Source organism: Colius striatus, chromosome 23, assembly GCF_028858725.1.
Source record: "Colius striatus isolate bColStr4 chromosome 23, bColStr4.1.hap1, whole genome shotgun sequence".
In the NCBI taxonomy this organism is placed as follows: Eukaryota; Metazoa; Chordata; class Aves; order Coliiformes; family Coliidae; genus Colius; species Colius striatus.
Genome location: NC_084781.1, coordinates 7,177,681 through 7,201,705, shown reverse-complemented (window position 1 = coordinate 7,201,705; position 24,025 = coordinate 7,177,681). Strand labels below are relative to the sequence as shown.

The 24,025-nt window shown below is 53.4% G+C and overlaps 1 protein-coding gene and 1 long non-coding RNA gene across 8 annotated transcripts; both read right to left on the bottom strand.

The window, feature by feature from the left end:
* Positions 1-243: 243 nt before the first annotated feature.
* LOC133627663 (uncharacterized) lies at positions 244-1,152 on the bottom strand. Its single transcript, XR_009820336.1, has 6 exons — positions 1,087-1,152; positions 950-1,000; positions 805-864; positions 665-720; positions 425-587; positions 244-315 (listed from the first exon to the last, which is right to left on the bottom strand). It is a non-coding gene; the product is annotated as an uncharacterized LOC133627663 (long non-coding RNA).
* A 3,067-nt stretch (positions 1,153-4,219) lies between these two features.
* Positions 4,220-23,538, bottom strand: C2CD2L (C2CD2 like). Of its 7 annotated transcripts, XM_062014179.1 has the most exons (17): positions 22,850-23,330; positions 21,623-21,718; positions 19,210-19,329; positions 17,427-17,537; positions 16,683-16,796; positions 15,977-16,094; positions 15,687-15,810; positions 15,122-15,186; positions 14,725-14,852; positions 14,279-14,450; positions 13,659-13,760; positions 12,983-13,116; positions 12,802-12,900; positions 12,210-12,492; positions 11,909-12,115; positions 4,355-4,414; positions 4,220-4,267 (listed from the first exon to the last, which is right to left on the bottom strand). In XM_062014179.1, the coding sequence occupies exons 1-16, from the start codon at positions 23,096-23,098 to the stop codon at positions 4,398-4,400; spliced, it is 2,139 nt and encodes a 712-aa protein (XP_061870163.1). In that variant the 5' UTR covers positions 23,099-23,330; the 3' UTR covers positions 4,220-4,267; positions 4,355-4,397. The 7 variants fall into 7 exon arrangements, with proteins under 7 accessions (XP_061870163.1, XP_061870166.1, XP_061870162.1 ...); XM_062014182.1 differs by lacking the exons at positions 4,220-4,267; positions 4,355-4,414; positions 22,850-23,330 and adding exons at positions 8,866-9,274; positions 23,444-23,538; XM_062014178.1 differs by lacking the exons at positions 4,220-4,267; positions 4,355-4,414 and adding an exon at positions 8,866-9,274.
* Between the last annotated feature and the right edge of the window lie 487 nt (positions 23,539-24,025).

Sequence of the window (24,025 nt, the reverse complement as noted above, 5' to 3'; positions counted from 1 at the left end):
GAGATGCAAAGGACAGACAACCTTACACCCCACACAGAAGCTGGAACCATCCTGCCCGGCACATCCTGGCTGCCTCTTAAAATTTAACCCTAACTCTTTCCTTGCCTAAAGGAAAGGGTTCCCAGACAATTTCTCTCCACTGCTACCCTTAAAACCCCATCCTGCAATTCTCAACATCACCTCCGCCTCCTTGCCCCTCCCCGATCCTATCGCTCAACTTAACTTGTGTGATGCTCTGAAGTCCATCTCTGTGGAAATTACATCGCTCACTGAGGCCTTTCTTCGGGTGCCACGTTCCTCTTGGGTGTCTGGAGCCTGATCAAAAAAAACCCCACAAATGGGGCAAATAGTAAGCATCGCATCAGTCTACACCGACCTCCGCTCTGACAACCACCTCCTCCAAAGGCAGAGGTGTTCCACTCACCCTGCTCCTTCCAGAGTCCAACGTGGCTGTCGTCATCCCTTAGGCATCTGAGATTCAAAGACAAAAAATAACCGTGGTGCTTCTCCAAATGCACCGGCCCTGACACACTCCTCGCTACTGGCACGGCTCACTGCAAATGCTCCGAAGGCTGCCCTCACAGCCCCTGAAAAACGAGAAAAACCATTCACTGTCTTGCAGCAAGAGAGTTTTAAATACCATCAGGGATGACATCTGCCTCACCTTTTCAGCCTCTTCCTCAGTGTGTGGCTTCACCCCTCTGAGGTATATTATGGCACCTGTGAAAAGATACAAACAAGAAACTGAAAGACATGATGAGATAACTGAACAAACCCACAGGGATCCCCATCTGTCTCCTTTACCTTGGCCTCTAGCCCTCCATCTGGCTCACGTGGTCCTGCTGTATCCGGCTGAGGGCCCTCCTGTGAGACACAAACAAGGGAATCTGGTAAATTCATCACCAATGGCCCCTGAAAACAGCTGCTTTAGTCCCCAGTCTCTGCTCACCTGGCAGAGCCTCTCCGGTGCCCATGTCCCACCTCCATTGTGCCTTCAAATCTTCAAAACAGAATGCAAAACACAGCATTGTGTAGTGGTACATCCGCCGATCACACTCTTCCCTCTCACTCCACATCATTGCTAACCTTCTCTCGACGATCCATTCCATCCCCGGGTCGCTCTCTGGGATGCGGCTTGTTTCCTCTGTGTCTGTGAGGATAGAGAGAAAACAAATGACCCTGAAGCACAATCACAGACGAACAGTTCCAGAGCTCAACACTCCACAAAGCTGCTCAGAATTCAACTCCAGGCTGGCATTACAGCAAATCCCTAACACTGGGCTTCACATACCCCAGGCAGAGCGGCTCTGAGCCCGACACCCACGTGCTGAGACCGACACCGGGGGGAACATGGATGCCGACATACAAATAGGAGACAACTCCCAGTGAGAGAACGCTGGATTGGAAACGCCACTGAGCAAAAAGGCCCGTGGGGCTGCGATGCTGAAGCCAGGGGACTCTAGGGCAGCCCCACACAGGGGCAAATGTAACAGCCCGGGATGAGATGTTCCTGTCCAGACAGATGATTGATGCATGAGAAGTCTGGCTTTGAGGCTGGGAAAGTCACAGATGAAGGGAGCTAGACTCCCTCTGAAAAAGAATGACTCAAGAGCACAGTGGCTGATGTCGTGGAATGGGACCGATAGAAAACTTCAAGATGTGAAACCGATCCATGGTTTCAGATGCCAGAAAAGTGGCGGCTGACCGCCACCGGGATGGTGAGGGCCATGATATGAGACTGTAGGGATGACGCCCGAGTCACCTGCCCTGCTCCTTGAACACAAAGAGGCTTTCAGGACCTGAGGAAGTTCCAAGACACAGAAAACAAACTACAGCACAACACACACACGCAGGCTGCAGCCGCCCTGCCCGGCCTATGTTAGCTCTCTCCTAAAAGCTCACCCTTCCCTTTCCCAAAGCAGATGGTCCTGAACAGCCTCTCTGCTCTGCTCCCTTAGAACCCCCACCTTACGATGTCAGAGGCTGTCTGCCCCTTGCCTCCCCGATCCTGTCCCTCAACTTAACTCTCGTACAGTCTGAAGTGCATATCCACTAAAACCGGGGTCCACCTGCGGGCGCCACGCTCCTCTTGGGCATCTGTAAAGAGATTAAAAGATTAAAAGAAACCCCACAAATAGGGCAAGTGGTGAGCATTGGGGTGACAGATGTCAACCTCTGCTCTGACAACCACCCCCCATAGCCTGAGAGGTTCCCCGCACCTGCTCCTTCCAGAGTCCGACGCTGATGCGGTTGTCCCTTAGGTGCCTGAGATTCAAACGTGGAAAATAACTGTGGCGCTTCTCCGAAGGCACCGCCCTCAACACCCTCCTTGCTACTGGCCTGACTCACTTCAAATGCTCCGGAGGCTACCCTCACAGCCCCTGAAAAACAAGAACACTTCACTGCCTTTCAGCAGAAGAGTTTTAAATACCATCAGGGATGACATCTGCCTCACCTTTTCAGCCTCCTCCTCGGCGTGTGGCTTCACCCCTCCAAGGTATCTTTTGGCATCTGCAGAAAACCACAAGAAACTAAACCACATAATCAGATACTGAACAAACCCACAGGGATCCCCATCTGTCTCCTTTACCTTGGCCTCTAGCCCTCCACCTGGCTCATGAGGTCTTGCTGTATCAGGCTGAGGGTCCTCCTGTGAGACACAAACAAGAGAATCTGGTAAATTCATCATCCGTGACCCCCGATAACAGCTTCTTTAGCCCCCAGTCTCTGCTCACCTGGCTGAGTCCTTTGCAGTGCCAAAGTCCTTCCTCCATTGTGCTTTCAAACCCTCAAAACAGAACACAAACACAACATCACGTAGCGATACAGTCACTCATCCCCCCCTTCCCTCCCACTCCACGTCACCACTCACCTTCTCGCAGCAATCCACTCAATACCCGATCCACAGCTTGTTCCTCAGCATCTGTGAAAACATATATAAAACAAACCACCCAGAGGCCCAATCACAAACAAACAGTTCCAGAGCTCAACACTATACAAAGCTATTCAGAACTCAACTCCAGTCTCTCGTTAAATCAAATCCCTAGTGCTGGACCTCACGCTCACCCAGGCAGAGTGGCTCTGAACCCAACACCCATGTGCTGACATCGACACCTCAGGGAATGTGGACACTGATATACAAACAGGAGAAGAGTCCTGAAGACAGGACGCCAAATTGAAAATGCCACTGAGCAAAAAGACCCGTGGGGCTGTGATGGCAAAGTGAGGAGGCTCTAGGGCAGCCCCAAACAGGGGCAAAGATAACAGCCTGGGATGAGAAGCTGCTGTCAGGACAGACATGGATGCATGAGAAGTCTGCTTCAAGTCTGAGGAAGTCACACATCAAGGAAACAAAACTCAGTCTGGAAAAGGATGACTCAAGAGCGCAGTGGACGACGCCATGAAACCGGACCGATGGAAAACTAAGAGATGTGAAACCGGTCCACAGTTTCGGATAAAAGGAAAGCGGCGCCCGACCGGCACCGGAACGGTGAGGACCGTGATTTGAGACGGTATGGATGAAGTCTGAGATGCGTGCCGCGCTCGAGCACTAAGAGGATTCCAGGACCTGAGGAAGTTCTGGGACACAGAAAACAGATTACACGACAGACAACACAGAGGCTGGAGCCACCCTGCCCAACCTATATTAGCTGCCTGCTAAAAGCTAAACCTAACCCTTCCCTTGCCCAAAGGGGATGGTTCCCAAACACTCTCTCTCCTCCACTCCCTTCAAACTCCCAACCCCAAGATGGTCGATGCTGTCTGCCCCTCCCCGATCACATTCCTCAACTTAACTCTCGTACAGTCTGAGTCCATCCCCACTAAAACTAGGGCCCACCTGCAGGTGCCACGATACTCTTAGGCATCTGCAAAGACACTAAAAGAAACGTCACAAATGGGGAGCATTGGGGCAGCCCATGTCAACATCTGTTCCGACAACCACCCCCTGTAGCCGGATGGGTTCTGCTCACCTGCTCCTCCCGGAGTCTGACATCACTGCTGTCATGCCTTTGGCACCTGAGATTCAAAGACAAAAAATAACCACGGCACTTCTGCAAAGGCACCGGCCCCAATACCCTCCTCCCTACCGGCCCGGCTCACTGCGAATGCTCCGAAGGCTGCCCTCATGGCTCCTGCAAAACAAGAAAAAGCAATTCACTGCCTTGGAGTAAGAGAGTTTTAAAGACTATCAGGGATGACATCTGCCTCACCTTTTCAGTCTCCTCCTTGGTGTATGGCTTCCCACCTCCGAAGCGTCTTATGCCATCTGTAGAAACACCATAAACAAAGATGAAACTAAAAGACATGAGATACTGTCCAAACCCACACAGATCCCCGTGTTAGGATCCTTTACCTTGACCTCTATCCCTCCACCTGGGTCACTCGGTCCTACTGCGTCAGACTCGGGGACCTCCTGTGAGACCCAAACGACAGAACCTTGTAACTTCACCATCGATGACCCTTGAAAACAATTGCTTTAGCCCCCAGTCTCAGCTCTGACCTGAAAAACATCTATTGAATTTTAACTTCTACTAGATATTCAGCTTTGAGTGATTACCTCTGCTTATCTTGATAGCAATATGCATCTGCCTGAATAGCTTAACCTCAGCTTAATACTCACCCAAGAGAATGCCAAAAGCACTGGGAGTAACCTGGGAGGAGAATGAGCTCCCTTGGCCAGGGCCGTGGCTCTTATACCCCGAGTCCCACCCACTGCTCTTATGGCTGACACCTGGGAGAGAGGAGAGGAAGGGGAGGGGAAGGGGAGGAGTTACCGATCCACAGCCATAAAAGATTCCTAGGGAGGACTGTTGAGGTTTCTGCTCTGCCAGAAGATTATGGTGCATAAAGGATTAAATATTAAAAGCTCATCTAGCTGCTAGATACGAACTGCTCTCGGATGCTGACTGGGTCTCTAAGATCTACGATGTGATCAGATAAGGATTTATATTTAGCTATACTGGGGTGTAAATAGAAAAAGAAAGGTACCAGACTTAACTGCAGAGAAAACTATATAAATCAGACAGAAATTCTGTAAGTTTCAGATGTGTGCACACGATAAATTCAGTAGAGTACTCTATTGGAAAACAATTCAGTAAGTTCCATGTATATGTATGTAAGAAACTCAGTACGGTACTCCAATAATTGGACAGAAATTCTGTAATTTTCATGTATGGGCAACAATAATTCCAGCTGACTGTGACAATTACCAGGAAAAAAAATCATAACTTTCACATAAATGGATGCAAAAAATACAGCAGAGTACTCTATCATAGAAGAAATCTTTAAGTTCCTAAAATGTCCACGTGATAAATTCAGTAAAGTGCTCTATAGTACAGAAATTCTATAAGTTTCAAATGTCTGCATGTTATAAATTCAGCAGACCATTCTATCGGATAAACTCATTAAGTTTCAGAAGTGTGCGCACGACAAAAAAACTCTATCGTGCAGAAATTCGGTAAGGTTTGAACAGCTGCACAAAAGACATTCAGCAGAGTATTCTAATTAATGTACAAAATTCTGTAAGTTTCAGATTACTGCACACACAGATATGGCAGAGTACTCTATCAGACAGAAATTCTATAAATTTCAGATGTGTGCAGACATTTGGCAGAGTACCCTATAGGACTAAAATTCTCTAAGTTTTGGATGTGTGCACGTAACAAATTTGGCAGAGTGCTCTGTCGGATAGAAAATCCTCAGATGACAATTACATGCTCACGAGAAATTGAGCACACTGCTCTGAAAAAAATAATGAAAGATTCAAAATAAATTTAGTGGAGTACTCTATGGGATAAAAGTTCTGTTTCATGTGTGTGTACGTAATAAATTCAGCATAGCAATCCAATTCTTGGACACTAATTCTGAAAGTTTAAGATATTTGTGGGTTGCTCAGCACCCCGCCAGAATGTAGCCCGCTCAGCACCAGTCCTCAGCACCCCAGCAGAATGTGGCTCGCTCAGCACCACCGCTGACTCCTCTGGCAGGATGGGACCCGCTCAGCACCACTGCTCAGCACCTCGGCAGGATGTGGCCTGCTCACCAACACTGCTCTGCACCGCGGCAGGATGTGGCCGTCTCGGCACCACTGCTTGGCACCGCGGCAGGATGGGGACTGCTGGAGGTGGGGTTTTTTGCTCCTTTTTTATTAAGTTTTTTGCTCCTTTTTTGTGGTAGGAACTTTCCTTGGAGCGCGCGTTCCGGGGGGCTGACGAGCGCTGACGATCAGCCGGAGGACTTCCGGCATACAAAGCGCACCCGCTGGAGGACTGTCAGTCGCTTCCGGGCTCTGGAGGACTTCCGGAATAGAGCCCTACTTCGGACGACTGAGCTTTTTCTCTAAATTTTATTCAAATTCTATCCTTTTTAACTTTGGCCTCATCAAAGACTCGCTTAGACGGATCCCATGGGATATGATTCTAGAAAGCAGAAGTGCCCAAGAGAGCCAGTCAGTCTTCAAGCACCACTTCCTCCAAGCCCAGGATCAGGGTGTCCCAACATGCAAGAAAGGAGGAAAAGTAGGAGGCTTCCATGGCTGAGCGAGGATCTGCCGGGTCAACTCAGGCAGAAAGCAGCCATCAATGAGAGGTGGAAACAGGGCCTGACTGCTTGGGATGAGTATAGTAACACTGCCAGGGCATGCAGGGGTGTAACTAGGAAGGCCAGAGCCCTTCTAGAATCAAACCCAGCTAGGGAAGTTAAAGGCAGTAATAATGCATTTTTCAAGTACATTACCAGCAGAAGGATGATGAGGGAGAATGTGGGCCCGCTGCTGAACACAGAGGGTGCCCTGGTCACTGAGAATGCAGAGAAGGTCGGGCAGAGAGGAACCCGCTGAGATTCATGGGGAATCAGCAGCTGGGGAGGAACAACCCCCTGCTCCAGCACAGGTTGGGGGTGACCTGCTGGAGAGCAGCTCCAGGAGAGGGACCTGGCAGTGCCAGGGGATAATAAACTGCCCATGAGCAGCAACGTGCCCTCGTGGGCAAGAAGCCAATGGCAGCCTGGGGGCATCCAGCAGCGTGTGGGCAGCAGGGCCAGGGAGGTTCTGCTCCCCCTCTGCTCTGCCACATCTGTTGAGGCCTCATCTGGAGTACTGTGTCCAGTTCTGAGCTCCCCAGCTCAAGAAGAACAGGGAACTTCCGGAGACAGTCTGGCACAGGGCCACCAAGACGATCAGGGGACTGGAGCATCTTTCATATGGGGAAAGGCTGCAGGACCTGGGCTATTCAGTCTGGAGAAGACTGAGGGGGGATCTTATTAATATTTACAAATATCTAAATGGTGGGTGTCAGGAGGTTGGGACATCCCTTTTTTTCTGTTGTAGCTAGCAACAGGACGAGGGGTAATGGGATGAAGCTGGAACACAAAAAGTTCCATTTAAATGTAAGAAAAAAATGTGTTACTGTGAGGGTGACGGAGCGGTGGAACAGGCTGGCCGGAGGGGTTGTGGGGTCTCCTTCCTCGGAGGTCTTCAAGACCCACCTGGACGTGTTCCTATGTGACCTGATCCAGGTGGGACCTGCTTCTGCAGGGGTGTTGGACCGGATGATCTCTAAAGGTCCCTTCCAGCCCTACCGTTCTATGATTCTGTGATTCTAAGATCGTAAAGAGACCGACAGGGAAAGGATAGTGAACAGGATGAGAAGATAGAGCAGGGAGAGAGGAAACAGACACACGGAGAAGGACGGAGAGACGCAGAAAGAAAAAGAAGCAACGGGGACCGGGATTAAGGAATAACGAGACAGACCAGGAGGTGGACACAAGAACAGGGAAAAGACATAGAGTACAGGTAAGTGAAAAAATTGACAGAGAGGGTCAGGGAGGCAGGCAGACAGACAGGCAAAAAGATAACGGCAGAGAACCAACAACGGCACGACAAAGACACCGAGTCACAGAGAGGCAGAGAACGGCAGGGATCTGGGAAGAAGGAGGAGACATGGAGGGAGCGAGACAGAATCACGATACCAGAGAAGACAGACAGGTGCCTAAGGATCTGGCACTCACCTCAACTTCTGCTCTCGGTGACGACCAGAAAACCATACAATTCAGATGTTTCTCTCCCTCTCGTGCTCTCTCTTCCTCTTCATAGCTCCAGTTACTCAACTGGCATCCATCCAAGACATTACACCGAACATCTTACAGCTCTCTTAAATGTCAGGGCTCACACATACATAGCATCTCTCACTCAGAGGCATACGTGACCCACGCGCACACCACGTCTTCAGATATCTACGCAGACCCACCATTATGCGTCAGACACGTAGCCTCTCAAGGACTATTAATAGGGATCATTTCCTCCCTCGAAGAGGCGGGACTGCTCCATTCCACAGACAGAGGCAGCTTCCAGTCGATGCGCCGAGCGAGCGGGACAGCGCAACTCCCACGGCGGACTGCAGAGACTCTTAGGCCCCACATGCCCCAGAAATGCACACAGGTGGTGGTCAAAGCCCTCCAACAGCTTGCAGAGGCAACGCTCTTCAACTCCCAACCCCAGACCAACACCTGTCTCCTCGACCCCGGCCCTGCCCTTCCCATGGCTCAGCCAAAAGCAGGCCACGCTTTTTCCCTGACCCAGTCTCCATCTTGCAGTCAGCCCCACCTCTTTCTCCGAGCCCCTTCCGGCCCTTCCACAGCTCAGAATGTCCAGACTGTGGGCGCTCGGATGGCACCTCGAGCTGCAGGAACGATGTGGGAGATGAGCCACACTCCCCCAGGCAGTGTCTGCAGTCAACAAAAAGGACTCTCCAGAGACAATTGTTTTATGAATGAGGGCCGTGAACAAAATACTCCCTCAAACATCGAAGAAAGCCAAAGCCCACCTCGCCGGCCATCAGCAGGTACAAAGTCAGACTCAGAGTCGAGTTTTGATTTCCCTGCGGATTTAATAAGTTAACAGGTTCAAGCCATTACACAGCAACGGAATTATTCTTCAACATTGACAAAGGTGCAAGAACTTCATTCACTAAGTCCAAATTAGTTCCGTTTCTTCTCAAACACCTACATAATTCCAAACTTTTTTTCTTCTAAACAATCTGGGGTTAAAATAATCCTCCCAGAGAGAAGGCATCCAAGTACAAAAGAGCACGCACGAGGAGGGGCGCCAACTCAAATTCGGCATGGGTATTTGGTCCGGTACCCGCACGAGTGAGGAAAGGCGGCGTGGAGCAGTCACGCCGGTAGGAGGAGCTGCGATATCACGAGTAAACAAAGACCATTTCCGAAACAGTTTAGCCACAGCCGGTCATTACTCTACCGTGACACTCTATGTCACCTGGGGAGGAGCGAGAGGAAAACAACGCACAAGACCTTGTAACACGCAAATGGCAGCCACCCGACGTACAAGCACCTTGCCAGCTACCCAGAAAGGATTCGTCCATAGATGCAGAAAACAACAGAGAAAGGCCATCATGACAAGGAAGTGGCATCGCTTGACGTAAAAAAGCACAACGCAACCGTTTCCAAACATACACTCGGCCACTTGCCGGGTTCTGGTCTAGAAATGGCACACGCCCAGGGCCCCCTAGTACCAGTCAGAGGTTTTTGCTATGCTTCTCGCCACCTAACTGTTTCTGACTAGCTCCGTTCAGTCGACGTAGCCAAAAAAAAACCCCAAAAACGCCAGACACGCCCATCCACCAACAATGTATGCTTCATTTGCCAGTCACAGCTTCTACTAGTATAGCCATCAGTGAAACACAGCAATCGAAACACAGGCCCTCCTCAGAAGGTCAAACTCCTTCAGAAGCCTCCGTGCATTCAAGCCCGCCGCTCTGCTTCCCCCACGTGTTCTCTCAAATACCAAGGCCAAAAGCTGCGAACAATGAGCCTACAATTCGAGATGGGAACCTCACAACCACATAGTGTTTGAACCCAAAAAGCATGACGGTGGCCCGCACCACTCACCAGGGTCGCTTCACGGTCCCGGGCGTGACGCAATGCTGCGGACCCCGCGACGGCACCGAGGAGCGGACACAGGTACCCAAAAGAACTTGAGCACGGAAAAGCAGATTTCAAATAGTGTCAAAGCGGAGAGGCACAACCACAGATTAGATACAAAAGAGACTTCCATAAGCAACAAGTTCTACAAGGGAAAACTCCCCAGGACTCCGTCTTTACAGTCTCCAGAGGCCAAAGAACTACATGACCTCCTCTTTCCTCCCGAGAAGCTGAGGACGAAAAAAACCGTTTCTCACGGCAGTATTCACACCTCCCCCGTGAGAGGGGTTCATCGCTGGAAGCTGGGAGAGCCACCCCCTCTCACATAATTGGGATGGACCGCACCGGCCACCTGCTACTCAGGGGACAAAAATGACCACGCGTGCAGAAAGGAAGCCACAGACAGACCTGAAGAGAAAGGATCGACGCGTCAATCAGGAGCTTACCGGAGAAACCGAACTCACGGCACACAAACCTGAGCCGTTCCTGCCTACCCCGCGCCACCTTAAACAGCGGCGTACTCAGCGAGAATATTTAGAAGACAACAAGCGGTACCAGTCCTACGCTGTACGACTTTGAGAAGCGACGAAACGGCAGAAAGTACACCTCCGATAGGAAACGCAATGACATCTCTTTCCCTTCTGAGCCACCTAGCCCCATAAAAACCTTCACGACAATATACTGCCCGTGATAAAAAGCGACGCTAAAAATTCAAGGGAAGATACACGCTGACCCTCATGCATCCCACGCGCCGCTCCTTCCACAGACGGCAGCCTGGGGGATGCCCAGATGAGCCTTCCACCAGCTCGAAACCAAAACCAGCATTTTCGTCCTGGTGCCAATGAGCCGCATTCAGGAAAGCACCCTGACACACGGTAGTAATCGCCCATCAAACACGGCTAGAAAGAGAGAGATCCTCAGTCTCTGAGACCACAACAAACTCGAGTTTCAATTTTACTCCTATCTTTCCTATCGCCTCCTTCCCCCGAAGCAGACTGACGTACTCCAGTCGAGATCTAGGCGCGCGTGTCAGACGTGAACCTCGTTCGCATTTGCCACCTCCAGTCTACAGCGACGAGGACGACACTCGCTAGCCCCAGCGGCCCTCCTCGCATACGCGAACCCCTGAATCACGCTTCAGAAGTGCGGCAAAAACCTCTGGCGCCAGCCTCTGACCGTTGCGTACTGAGACGGCTTGACACGCTCTCACGTTTAAGAAAAAGAGTACGGGACCGTTAGACTCAGAAAAAGTCTTGCAATACACCAGCGCCCGAGCAGCTGCCGTAACTTCACAGGGCAGCAAAGCCAACGGCACGTTCTCACAAGGGCCTGGGCTTCTACAGAAGCTCACCCAGCAGGTACAACCTCTACCTCCTTAAAGACGCCTTCCTTCAACAGCACAACACAGAGAGCAGACACACCTTGACCCCGTTCAAACCAAAGACCGATCTAACAGCAGAGTGAGGGGGACAACCGCAACTCACTCTACCGACAGCTCACAGCCCGGGAACACGTCACCTCGCACCTCAGTCTGGTTACGGCCTCAATACCGAGCGGAAGCGGCGAGACGACCGAGGCTACGTCACGCTCCTCAGCAACATAGGTGAGGCGATTCTCTCTTCATCTTTAACTCCGAGGGTGTCGCTCGAGAGCCCCTCGTCCCTTTTGTGGGACGCTTCCACAGCTCCCGGGACCTTCGCAGGGACGGGAACACCACCGGGATTTTCTAGGGCGGCACAGTGGGGTACGAGAGCAGGAGGAGGCTAAGCCAGAGCAAACAAGCGGCCCACGCCCCAGGTTCTCCACCTCCGCTCCCCAAATAGCATAAAGCACCGGGGCATCTTCCCTCAGCCAAGGTCAGAAGGAACCAGACCGTAGGTCACAGATACCACGGAGCGGGAAGACAAGAGACTAGAAAAGTATCTCTGCGCAACCTTTCCGACAGACCTCTCCATCCTTCAGTTCTCACCTGCCATCGTGCCATCACTAGCTTTGGGTTTGGACTTAGACTTGAAGGAGAAGCGCTTGATGAGGCGGCGGGAGAAGCCGCTGCCTTTCTTCCCAACGGTGGAGTCGGTGACGTTGGGCAAGTCATCATGCGACTGGCTCAGGCCCACTTCCTTCTGCTTGCTCCTCCTCCGGAAGATGAGCCTGGTACCGCTCCGAAGAAAACTAACTGCGGATGCAAAAAGGAATGACGCCAAAACCACGCCTCTTGGTCGAGTATGATGAACTAAGGTTAAGCGTACGCTCTATCTGTTCATCCTTACCTTTGTGATCTTTCAAGCTCCTGGTCTCGAGGGCTCCCGTGGAGCCCGTCTCAGACTCAACGTCTTCCACCGACGGTCTCTCGGAGATGTCCGAACGCGTCGTCTCATCCGGCTCCTGACCCGCCCTTTGTCCCGACAGTGATGCTTCTGGCGGCTGCGACAATTCGGTAGAATCGTGCGTCCGGTCAGCCATGCCTTCTGACGTGGAATCCCCATACGCCACGGCCTCCAGAGACGCGGCATAACCCAGAGAAAGTGCCGCTTCATCTTGAGCGATGGGTACCTAGAGGGGAGCAAGAAGGGGAGAGAGAGGAAGACGAAAGCTGAAGGATCACATCCATCTCTTTCTTCCCTCAACATCTACATACACTAGATGCCACTGACATATTATCTTCATGCATTTGCCGAAATGTAGGGGAACGCGGCCGATTTCGAAGTGTTCCACAGCACCCCCCTCACTCCCGAGGCAAGTCCGAGGAGAACTCCTTAGAATCTACGTAATGTTCCCGACGGGCTTGGGTAGCAGCCTCCCTTTCCGCACCCACCCTTTGCAAACCGCCGCCGCCAGCCACCCTGCAGACTGGCGAGGTACCTTCCACACCCACCGGGACACGGCAACGAGCCGCAAGGAAGGGACGAAAAGGCTCTCTGGAGCCGCTGAGACCACGCCAGACCCTTCTTGCACCGATCCCTACGGGATAGGGTGGTTTCACGCATGCATCCCTCAAAACAACCTCCCAGATTTGAGGTGGAGCCCCCTAAACACCAGAGACCTTGGAAACTCCCGAGATGATCAGCGTGCTACGTTTTGTCGGTGTCTTCTTGGCGGGCTTGTTATTCGCCTCGGTTAGCTGCCTGATCGCTGTCTCAGCCACCGGATCCAAGCCGTCGGGCGTACGGCTGTCCCCTGAGCAAGAGAAAGATACCGACGTGTGAGGCAGTGACCGGCGGCACAGGTAAGAGGCCATTTGCCAAGCGCAACAGAATGGGAATTTCATGGACCCGTTGAAAAGAAAGAAAAGACAGAAGCTCCTCGAATCTCTCGGTGCTGCCAGACGCCTGAGAAGTTTTATTTCTTAACTTCCATCAGGTTAAAATACCCTTTTCGCTCGACAGAGACTTCCAGAGATCGCCACGAGTCCAGGCAACCTCCCTGGCAAACCATCAAACTAGCTACGACGCTCCACACAAGGAACATGGTGAGTGACGCCCTTTGGGTCACAATAGCCCAGAACGTTCTCATCGAGCAGGGAAACACACAGACTCACAGACCCGACAGCCAAAGCAGAATTTCTTTTACCCGCCCCCACCTCTCCCTCCCGCCTTTGCTCAGGCACTCAGACATTCTCTTCCCCTGCAAACAGAGACCCACATTCAGACCGTCACTCTCCAGGAAAGACAAAGGAGAGCAATTGCTCCGGTAAGAGCCTCAGATTTCCAAGCACTTACGGCTACCGCCGGCCACGTGGCCACAAGCACAGCCGCTCTCCAAAAGCACCGTCGTCTTCTTCTCAGTCACTTCCACCTTGGAAGGCGACCTCGAAGGTGAATCTTCACAGGAAAAGAAAGGCAAACACAGACGCAACAGTAAGCGGAGACGAAGCTTAGGTGACTTCACCGCCGTATCACGGTGTCCTACACGCGACCCCCACGAAGCCTCGAGCGGGCTGGAGAGGCAGCAGGGGCCAGCTCTGTGCGGCTCCGCAATGACAAAACAGTAAGAAGCCCATTGCAAAAAAAAACACCCGAGGTGACCCTATTCACACCATTTCCCAGCCATGCCTCACAGACGATACAGCGCCGCAGTCAGCTGGACGTCAGACTGCAAGCGGCAACGACCGCTAACGAGCAAAGTCAACATGTTTTCGTTCAGCACACACGGCTTCTTTGGCAGCGAAGCCGACAGAGAGGAAGAGCAGCAACACGCTTAGCCCGATGCACTGTAACACACAACGGCTAGACAGTTTCATTACCGCCCATGAGAGCAGCCTCGAGAACATCGGAGCCGAGTCTGCCCACCTGCAGTAGCCACACGTACATACGAGACGTGCGTCACGGTGGGACCTCACCCAGTTTGCAGTCCACCTTGGGCCGGGACTGAATCGTGGTGACGGTAGTCACGATGGTACCGTCAGGCATGACAGTCCGGTCCATTTCCACCTTCTTAGTGGGGGTGATGCTGCTTCGTGGAGATGTCGCGTGCTGAGTGTTCAAAGATGCAGGAGACTCCTGGAATAGCAGCTACAAAGAGAAAAGCGCAGATCAGAGAGGTTGTCCTCCTCCGAGATGGAAAGTCACGCAAGGAGCGACGAAAGCCATCGCTCCGGGCACAGAGGAGCCACCCCCACCACAGGCCACTCAAACAGAGGGAGGCTCGAGGACCGAAGCCCAGGCAACACCCCTACGGGCCTAGAGGGCCCGCGACCATACCCCGCGATGAACCTCAGCCCGACAGCACTCATCTCCGGCTCACAGAACGCACGTTCGTATTGGCCTTACAGAGTTGTGAGCTCACCTCCAACGTAACGGTGGCTTCGGCCGCCAGTGACCGCCCGGATACAGGGGCCAGCGAGCAGGCCTGTCTCCCAGAGGGTCGTTTGCCGAAAGAATCAAGCAAAAGCGTGGTGTGTGCCAGCAGCACATCTGCAAGAAGCGAGGAAACAAGACACGCCACGTGACCTCAGCACCTCAGACATCTATCCGGCGACCCGCGCTTCAGGGAAGCGGACCGTGGGCCGATGAAGATGGCCGAGGCGCTTTGGCAGGTCCTGGGCTCGGGGAAGGCATGGGTGAAAGGGCAGGGGTGGCAGTCTTTCCCTCCGCTTGTCTTTACCAAGCTACAAAGAGATTCCCTTAAAAAGGTGGCTGTTGCACAGCCTCCATCAAAAACACATGCTGCAGTTAGTACTCACGTCCCGCTCCGTCTCTGTTACCCAGCACCTGCAGCTTCAGCTCTTTACTTCTTGGCCCCAGCTCCCTGTCAAAACAGAAGAAGACAGGCCATTATCTGGCAATCTTTGCAAAGCAGCCAAGCAGCAAACCACCCCCTTCCATATCTCTTGCCGCTCAAACGTCACACGCCTCATCTCGTTTCCAAACCTCCAGGGCACGTGAGCTACTTCGGAAGACGCAAAAAAGGGCAGCAAGCTACACAGCAGAGAACTCTGGTTCACGTTGCGCACGGGATCGCGTAGGCTGCCACGGAATTTGAGAGCGCGATCCGCCCGCAAGGCCAAGATTTACACCACAGGCCTTCCACACCAGCCGCTCCCACACGCTGCCCGCGATCGACACTTCCACCCATCCCATTAAAACGCAGACCATCAAGGGGAGTGTGAAATAAGCACACAAGCTGAGGCCGAGCGCCAGAACCAGTAGCCCGTGACGCAGCCGGCATAAACACGCGCCGTGGACTTTGCCTCAGCGCCATCCGCCTCACTCGGAGACCACGCCGGAGGGAGGTAGGCAGGCACTTACAGAAAGAGCTCCTCGTTCCACTCCATCTCCGCCGCAGCGCCGGCACCGCTGGCCATCACCGGCCTCGTCCGCTTCCGCTGTGCTGGGCTGTCTAGCTCTGCCACGCAGCATATCTCCCCGATGCCTACAGCGGAAGGAACGGAGCGCGCATGCGCCGCTCGTCAATGACTGGCAATGGCTGGACAGACACGCACCCCTCTCTTCGATTCAAATCCACACAAAATCTCCACTCGTTCTGATCTCACCGCCCGTGCCCTCACCCCGCGGATTGGCAATGTTCTCATGCTTACCTCCCTTTCCTTGACAGCCCAGGTTCAGCACTCGAAGGTTTCTGAGTAACAGCTTGCAAGGCCGAGGGGCTGCCACCGCTCCAGATGGGGTCTCTCGAGTCGACTTATTGCCGGGTACCTGAGAAACGATGACAGAGATGCCGATCGCTCAGTCAGTGGTGAACGGCAGCGAGACACGCTACAGTCGTCCGCACGTCTACCGAGTCATCCCTCGTACCGACGCGGAGGAACAGCCGCAGACCAGTCGAGAGATGCTGCGGGTTCCCTAAGCCGTGGACCTCCGGCGAGCCCCCGTGATATTTCAAATGGGCAGATTAAGGCAGACAGGAAAAACAGCAAGCTTGCCAGTTGCCTGACGGACAACCGAAGAGGACAAACAGCCACGAACCGCTCCACGTGCGTAAAGGTCGTCCGGGACGGAGCCTCGGCGTCGGGGTAAAAAGACACCCATCTCGGGCGGCACGGCTCCGTCTCGACGCAACCAGCGCTTGGGAAACAAGGCTCAAGGAGAGGTGCCCTTTGGAGGGTTTCCTAATCGCGCTCAGTCCCCATGCCCATAGCCCTCTCCTACGATGGCACAGGCCAAGGTGCAGCCATCACCTGGAGGCTGGTCTCGACCTTGGATTCCTGCCCGAGCCCCGGCCCTCGCGACCATGCCAGGGCACGGCCTTCAAGGCACGAGAAAGACACAAGGAGAGCGCTTTACCTCGTCGGCTCCGGCAGTGCAGGCCTTCATATTCACCATCACGGCCGGTCGAGTGCTGACAACGGTATCCTCGATCAGATCCTTTATGGTGGACAGGTCCACTCTTCCTTCATTCTTTCCTCGGCAAATCAAGAGGAATGGCAGGAAAGTCATAACGAGATAGATATGTTTCCTTCCTACAAGTGGCCTGGAAATTAGCTTTGACGGTTTGCCAGCTAGTAACCGCCTCACAAGATGGCATGATTGCGACATCCAGAGAACAGTCGAATTCCCGCATCAATAAAACAAACAAATTGACCAACCTATCTGGGCTCCAGAAGCGCAAGCACGCTCACATGGAGCTCAACAAGCCTCTAAAACATACCGGTTCCCTGCGCTAACTTCTCCACAAAACCCACTAACAAACAAAAAAGCAGCCCCAAACCTCAAACTGAAACCGACAGACCAACCGAACTCGTTCTGCAGCTCTACGTACGACAACTGCGGGGGTCCTACGTAAACAGAAAGACTCGTCTGCTACACAGACTACTGTTTGGCTGTCGGATCGACTCAGACAAAGGGCATCGGTACCGCTTTGGCCCGCTCCAGGATACACTCATTTGACAGCATCAAGCCGGTACCCCCTGGCGAGCCGCTATAACATCTCCCCTCCATGGCGGCCTTCCTCCAAGCACATCAAGTGCCGCTTCCGACCCTCCCGCCCTTCCTCCGCTCTGGTCCAGCTTCCTGTCGTTTACCGCTCACCTCGTCAGGCCGATGTCTTGGAAGAACTGAAAGGTTCAGGTCTGGTCTGTCCTTGAACATCCACGACACCAGAAGACCTTCATTCTCTACCTCCCCCAAGCGGATCTCCACCTGGATCAGAACAAATACCCACAGTCGGTTTCTCTTTCCAGGAGGTGACTCTTAGAATCACAGAATCATAGAACGGTAGGGCTGGAAGGGACCTTTAGAGATCATCTAGTCCGACCCCCCTGCAGAAGCAGGTTCCACCTGGATCAGGTCACATAGGAACACGTCCAGGCGGGCCTCAAAGACCTCCAAGGAAGGAGACTCCACAACCCCTCCGGCCAGCCTGTTCCACCGCTCCATCACCCTCACAGTAAAACAGTTTTTTCTTACATTTAAATGGAACTTTTTGTGTTCCAGCTTCATCCCATTACCCCTCGTCCTGTTGCTAGCTACAACAGAAAAAAAGGGATGTCCCAACCTCCTGACACCCACCATTTAGATATTTGTAAATATTAATAAGATTCCCCCTCAGTCTTCTTTTCTCCAGACGGAACAGCCCCAGGTCCCGCAGCCTTTCCCCATATGAAAGATGTTCCAGTCTCCTGATCGTCTTGGCGGCCCTGTACCACACTCTCTCTGGAAGTTCTCCATCCCTCTTGAGCTGGAGAGCCCAGAACCGGACACGGTACTCCAGATGAGGTCTTGTCAGGGCAGAGTAGAGGGGGAGAACAACCTCCCTCGACCTGCTGGCCACATTCTTCTTGGTGCATCCCAGGATGCCATTGGCCTTCTTGGCCATGAGGGCACATTGCTGTCTCGTGTTTATTGTCAACCAGGAGTCCTGGGTCTCTCTCTACAGAACTGCTCTCCAGCAGTTCGATCCCCAGCCTGTACCGGTGCAGGGGGTGTTCCTTCCCAGATGCAGGACTCCACACTTGTCCTCGTTGAACCTCACGAGGTTCCTCTCTGCCCGTCTCTCGAGCCGGTTGAGATCCCGCTGACTGGCAGCACAGCCTCTGGTGAATCAGCCAGTCCTCCCAGTTTGGTGTCGTCAGCAAACTCGCTGAGGATCCCTCTGTCCCCTCATCCAGGTCGTTGATGAGGATGTTGAACAAGGCCGGCCCCGGAACCGATCCCTGTGGAACTCCACTGGCCACAGGCCTCCAACTCGATTCCGTGACATTGATCACCACTCTCTGGGCTCTGTCGTTCAGCCAGCTCTCGATCCACCTCACCGTCCGCTCGTCCAAGCCACACTGCCTGAGCTTTCTGAGGAGGATGTTATGGGAGATAGTGTCAAAAGCCTCACTGAAGTCAAGGTAGATGACATCTGCTGCTCTCCCCTCATCTAGCCAGCCGGTTATGCCATCACAGAAGGCTATCGGGTCGGTCAAATGAGATTTCCTCTGGGCGAATCCTTTTTGACTCCCTCTGACAACCATCTTTTCCTTCATATGTTTTGCGACAACATTCAGGATGAGCTGTTCCATCACCTTTCCATGGATGGAGATGAGGCTGACCGGCCTGTAGCTTCCTGGGTCATCCTTCCTGCCCTCTTTGAAGACTGGAGTGACATTGTCCCTTCTCCAGTCCACAGGCACCTCACCTGTCCTCCGTGATTGTTCAAAAATGATGGAGAGAGGCTTAGCAATCACATCAGCCAGCTCCCTCAGCATTCTCCCTCAGCACTTTTGTCTTCTGGCACGTGGCAGCTTTTATCGGAGCTAAATGGAATCCACGTTCCTCGATCATCACGAGGCCAGGAAAAAGAAAAAAGTTCGATGGCAGCCGTTACCTGAGCCTGCAGCGCGGCCAAAGTGACGCGATAGGTGTCCACGGACACGGCAGACGGGGACTGCTGAGTAACAGAGACGGGGAATCTCACAGCTTCAGCTGACAGGTGGCAGCACAGCACCTAGAAAGAAAAGGAAGGAGATCAGTTGACAGCCTCAACCAGAAGCAGCCGTGCCACGGCAAGACCTTTAAGAACAATGGGTGACATCGACTCATCGTGGCCAGAAAAACAGTCGCGCTTGCTGCCAGACTCGGTTCCGTGCCGCAAACCTCCCACTTCAGCTTCCGTACGTGAGGTAGCAAAGACGGATCGGTGACGGGAGCTCTCCTCTCCATCGCAGGAGCCCGCTATTCGGGTTCAACATGCGTGCTCCCCGACTCGACCGACACGTCTGCCATGGAGGCTCTCACAAAGTCACAGAATGTTAAGAGTTGGAAGAGACCTCAAGAGATCATCTAGTCCAACCCCCCGCCACACCAGGCCACTCAGAGTAGGTCACACAGGCACTCATCCAGGCAGGCTTTGAAAGTCCCCAGAGAAGAAGACTCCACAACCGATTGGGGCAGCCGGTTCCAGTGCCCCATCACCCTCATAGAGAAGAAATTGTTCCTCAGATTTCTTTGGAACCTCTTGTGTTCCAGCTTGTACCCGTTGTCCCTTGTCCTGTCATTGGACATCACCGAGAACAGCCTGGCTCCATTCTCCTGACACCCTCCCTTTACGTATTTGTACACATTTATGATCTCCTCCAAGCTGAAGAGCTCCAGCTCTCTCAGCCTTTCATCAAAAGGGAGATGCTGCACTCCCTTCATCATCTTGGTGGCCCTATACTGAACTCTCTCCAGCAGCAACCTGTCCTTCTGGAACTGAGGGTCCCAGAGCTGGACATAATATTCCAGATGCGGTCCCAGGAGGCCAGAGTAGAGGACGAGACGGAACTCTCTTGACCTACTAACCACAGACCTTCTAATACATCCCAGGATGCCATTGGCCTTCTCGGCCACAAAGGCACGTCGCTGGCTTATGCTCATCCTGCCACTCACCGAGAACCCCAGATCCCTTTCCCCTACGCTTCTCTAAGACTTCATTCCCCAACCTGTACTGATACATGTGATAATCATAGAATGGTAGGGCTGGAAGGGACCTTTAGAGATCATCCAGTCCAACCCCCCTGCAGCAGCAGGTCCACCTAGTTCAGTTCGCATAGAAACAAGTCCAGGTGGGTCTTGAAGACCTCCAAAGAAGGAGCTTCCACATCCTCCCCGGGTAGCCTGTTCCACTGCTCCGTCATCCTCACAGTGAAATAGTTTTTTTCTTATATTTAAATTGAATGTTTTTGTGTTCCGGCTTCATCCCATCACCCCTCGTCCTGGCATTAGCTACGACAGAAAAAAGGGATGTTCCAACCTCCTGACAACTACCATTTAGATATTTGCAAATATTAATAAGACCCTCCCTCAGTCTTCTCTTTTCTAGACTAAACAGCCTCTGCTTGCCATGCTCTTCCTGATGCATCCAAGGATGCCATTGGCCTTCTGGGCCACAAGGGCACATTGCTGGCTCGTGTTTAGTTTATTGTCAACCAGGACTCCCAGGTTTCTCTCTGCAGAGCTGCTCTCCAGCAGGTCAAACCCCAGTTATTCTTTCCCATATGCAAGACTCACCCTTGTTGAATTTCACTAGATTTCTCCCTGCCCAACCCTCTAGCCTGTCTGGGTCTCCCTGAATGGCAGCACAGCCTTCTGGGGTGTCAGCCACTCCCCCCAGTTTAGAATCGTCAGCGAACTCGCTGACAGTGCTCTCTGTTCCCTCAGCAAGATCATTAATGAATATATCGAACAGTATTGATCCCAGCACCGACCCCTGAGAAACTCCGCTAGATACAGGCCTCCAAATAGACACTGCCCCCTCCATCAAAACTCTCTGCCTTCTTCCCGCCAACGAGCCACCTCATCACCCCATCATCCGGCCCACGCTTTCTCAGTTTTGCTGCGAGGATGCCAAGGGAGACGGTGTCGAATACTTTACTGAAATCAAGGTAAAGCACAGCCAGTGCACTACTACCATTTATCCACCTGGTTACATCTTCATACAAGGTTATCAGGTTGGTCAAATGTGACATCCCCTCGGTAAAGCTACGATGACTGCTTCTAATGATCCTCTCGTCCTTTAAATGCCTGGAGAGAGTACCCAGGATAAGATATTCCTGTCCCACCTGTCACTGATGCGTGGCCCTAGAGCTGTGACCTCAGGAACCCCAAAGGGCCACCAAACTCAATAACACAGATCCCATCCTAAAGTTTCGCGGTTCCGCCGGCGCCTTCAGGCACCGGCCCTCGTCAACCTCGGCAAAACGGCCCGTCGGTCAGCGGAGAAACTCCGAATCGGACGATTAGGAACGGTAAAGCCTTACCATGCTGTGGTCCGACCGTCCCTCGCACGTCACTCGAGTTATAGTCGTGGCCAGCGGTAACTGAAGACCCTCTTCAAACGTGATCTGCACTGAACTCTGTGAAAAGAGAACTCCATTAGCTCCCGATGGTCAACGTATCCTGGATGGTTTCAAAGTTTTTCCGATCTCTATGAAAAATTCTCGCCCTATTTTTTGGATGGGCACCCGACTGCTCTCACACTAGCAGATAACTAAGCTCAAGCGATTACAAAGAACCTTTTGCTCGGCTTCCACAGCTGTATCGCACAGGTGCGTCTCACGCCTCATACCCGTAAAAGACGTCCCAAAAAAGACACAGATACCACGGGGCAACACGTTACAAAAATGATCATCTCTTTGTAGGTCGCTTTAGTGAAAGAGCTCATTTCCTAATGTCACATCAATCAATTAGAGTCACGGGGTTGCACCGAGGCAAATAAAAACATGGGAAAAAGCTGCCGTGCAAATACCACCAAAGGAATCACAGTCTGGGCATTACGTATAGTGTCAGGCTTCCTAAATCCTATTACGCTGCCGCAACGAACGACGGCCAGGAGCAGAGAGACTATTTCTCGTTCCTCCCCGCTTTCACTCATCGCTCGATTTTTTTCACATGGTTACACTGCGCCACGATATCTGCTTTTCTGCCCTATCCGGAATTTAACTCGCTCGGTTAAAAGCAATGAGACTGTTCCAATCCCATCAGATGTGACTTCGCATCGCATTGCTCGAGACTTTTCATTTCCTTTTCTTCACACACGGTAGCTGCACACTAATCTTTTAAAGCCTCTACCTTTCCCGTGCAACTTCACAGAAAGGCCGCCGCTTGACGTTCGCGAGACAGAAAAGAAGGACGCCGTGACACACTCTCAACCCACAGCTTTTCCGGGGAAAAGCCCCTGCCTCGCAACAACCCGAACTAGCCGGCAGTTATTTCCATCTGGAATCAGCAAGGCACGTTTGCCTTCGTGAACTTCAAAACTACAGACCGATACAACCGTAACGCTAGGAGATTAAAAGGAATAAACACTTGAGAGATTGCATCGCTCCCCACGCGCCTGCCGGCTTCCTTCGGCGGAGGCCTCGCCGCTCCGGGGCCAGTGACCCGGTGCCCGCGAACAAAGGGCAGGCCGCCCCTCCCCGATTTGTCCCCAACGATAGCCTCCCACCCCCCCACCCCCTTCACCGCCCCTCCGGCCCCCGGCGTACCCCGTGCCGACGCGCCTGGCTGTTGAGGGCTCGCACCCAGGCCCGCTGCCACTGCTCCCGCAGGGACCGGAGAGAGAGCAGAGCGGCGAGCAGCGCCCGGGCGCCGGCCTCTTCCGCCGACGCCGTCCCGCGCCCCCGCGGCGCCCGCAGGCCCGCAGATCGCCAGTACTGAAGCAACCAGGCCGCGACAGTGAACAGCGAGGCGGCAAAGAGCAGCACCAGCGCGGCCCAGACTGGATCCGGCTCCATGGCGCGGCGCCGCGCCGCGCGCAGCCACTCACGGCGGGCCGGCAGGCATGGCGGGCGGACCGCCGCCTGGGCCCGGCGCTGCGGCGCCGGTCTCGCCGCTGCCTCCTACCGGGAGAGGGGAGGAATGGGGAGAGGAGACCACGCCGCCACCCTTCTCCCGGGCTCGGCGGCGCCCCGGGCCCGCGTGCGCGCCACCGCCGCTCTGGACCGCGCGCGGCGCCGACTTCCCCCCTCGCCGCCTTCTTCCGGTGCTGGGGCACCGTGGAGCGCGCGCCTCCCCGCGGCCCGGCGGAGCGGCCCGAAGGGGGTCTAACCCCGCGACTCGACCTCCGGCGCGCAGCTTACCGCCCGGTTCATCGCGCTTTCCCGTCCCGTGGTTGCGGGCTACGTGAGTCTTCTCCCCCCGGGCTCTCCACGCGGTTGACAGCTCTCCGCCGGTCCAGGCAACCTCGTAGCTGCCGCCACAAGCCTTCTCTTCTGGGACGAGCTTTCCGCAAGTTGCGGTTTCCTCCCTGGCAGTAACACGCAGGGGGCTTAAAGTTTGTTCAAGGCTCTGTTTAAGCTTCTAAAGTCCATGTTGCAGAAGTTCAACAGACAGCAGAGCGGAAGCAGCCTCTCTCAACGCAGCAGCGGCCCTCTAGGCAGCACAGAAAAAAGCCACGGGTTTACCGCGCAGCACTTAAAAATAAGTGCGGGTGAGGCGAAATAGGTTCTTGCCGCTACCGCGCATGCTGCTGCTGGTCCCCTGCTCACCGTCTCGCACCCGAACGCAGCATCTGTGCACGGATGTTCCTCCTCTCCCCCCCCCTCCGCCCGACAAAAACAAGCCCCTGGGGGTCCAACAACTGTTACAGAGTTCCTGGCAGCTTGAAGATCTCGAGTTAGATATTTTATTATTTGTTTAAAACACGAGGAGACGAAACCGGC

What these genes read in the sequence shown, in the direction of transcription:
- C2CD2L (XM_062014178.1), bottom strand. Translation starts at nt 23,098, where the DNA reads ATGGAGCCGGATCCAGTCTGGGCCGCGCTGGTGCTGCTCTTTGCCGCC. An exon ending in GCCAGGCGCGTCGGCACGGG is followed by an intron (nt 21,719 to 22,849) that starts GTACGCCGGGGG and finishes CTCTTTTCACAG; the next exon opens with AGTTCAGTGCAGATCACGTT. An exon ending in TGGAACGAGGAGCTCTTTCT is followed by an intron (nt 15,187 to 15,686) that starts GTAAGTGCCTGC and finishes CTGTTTTGACAG; the next exon opens with GGAGCTGGGGCCAAGAAGTA.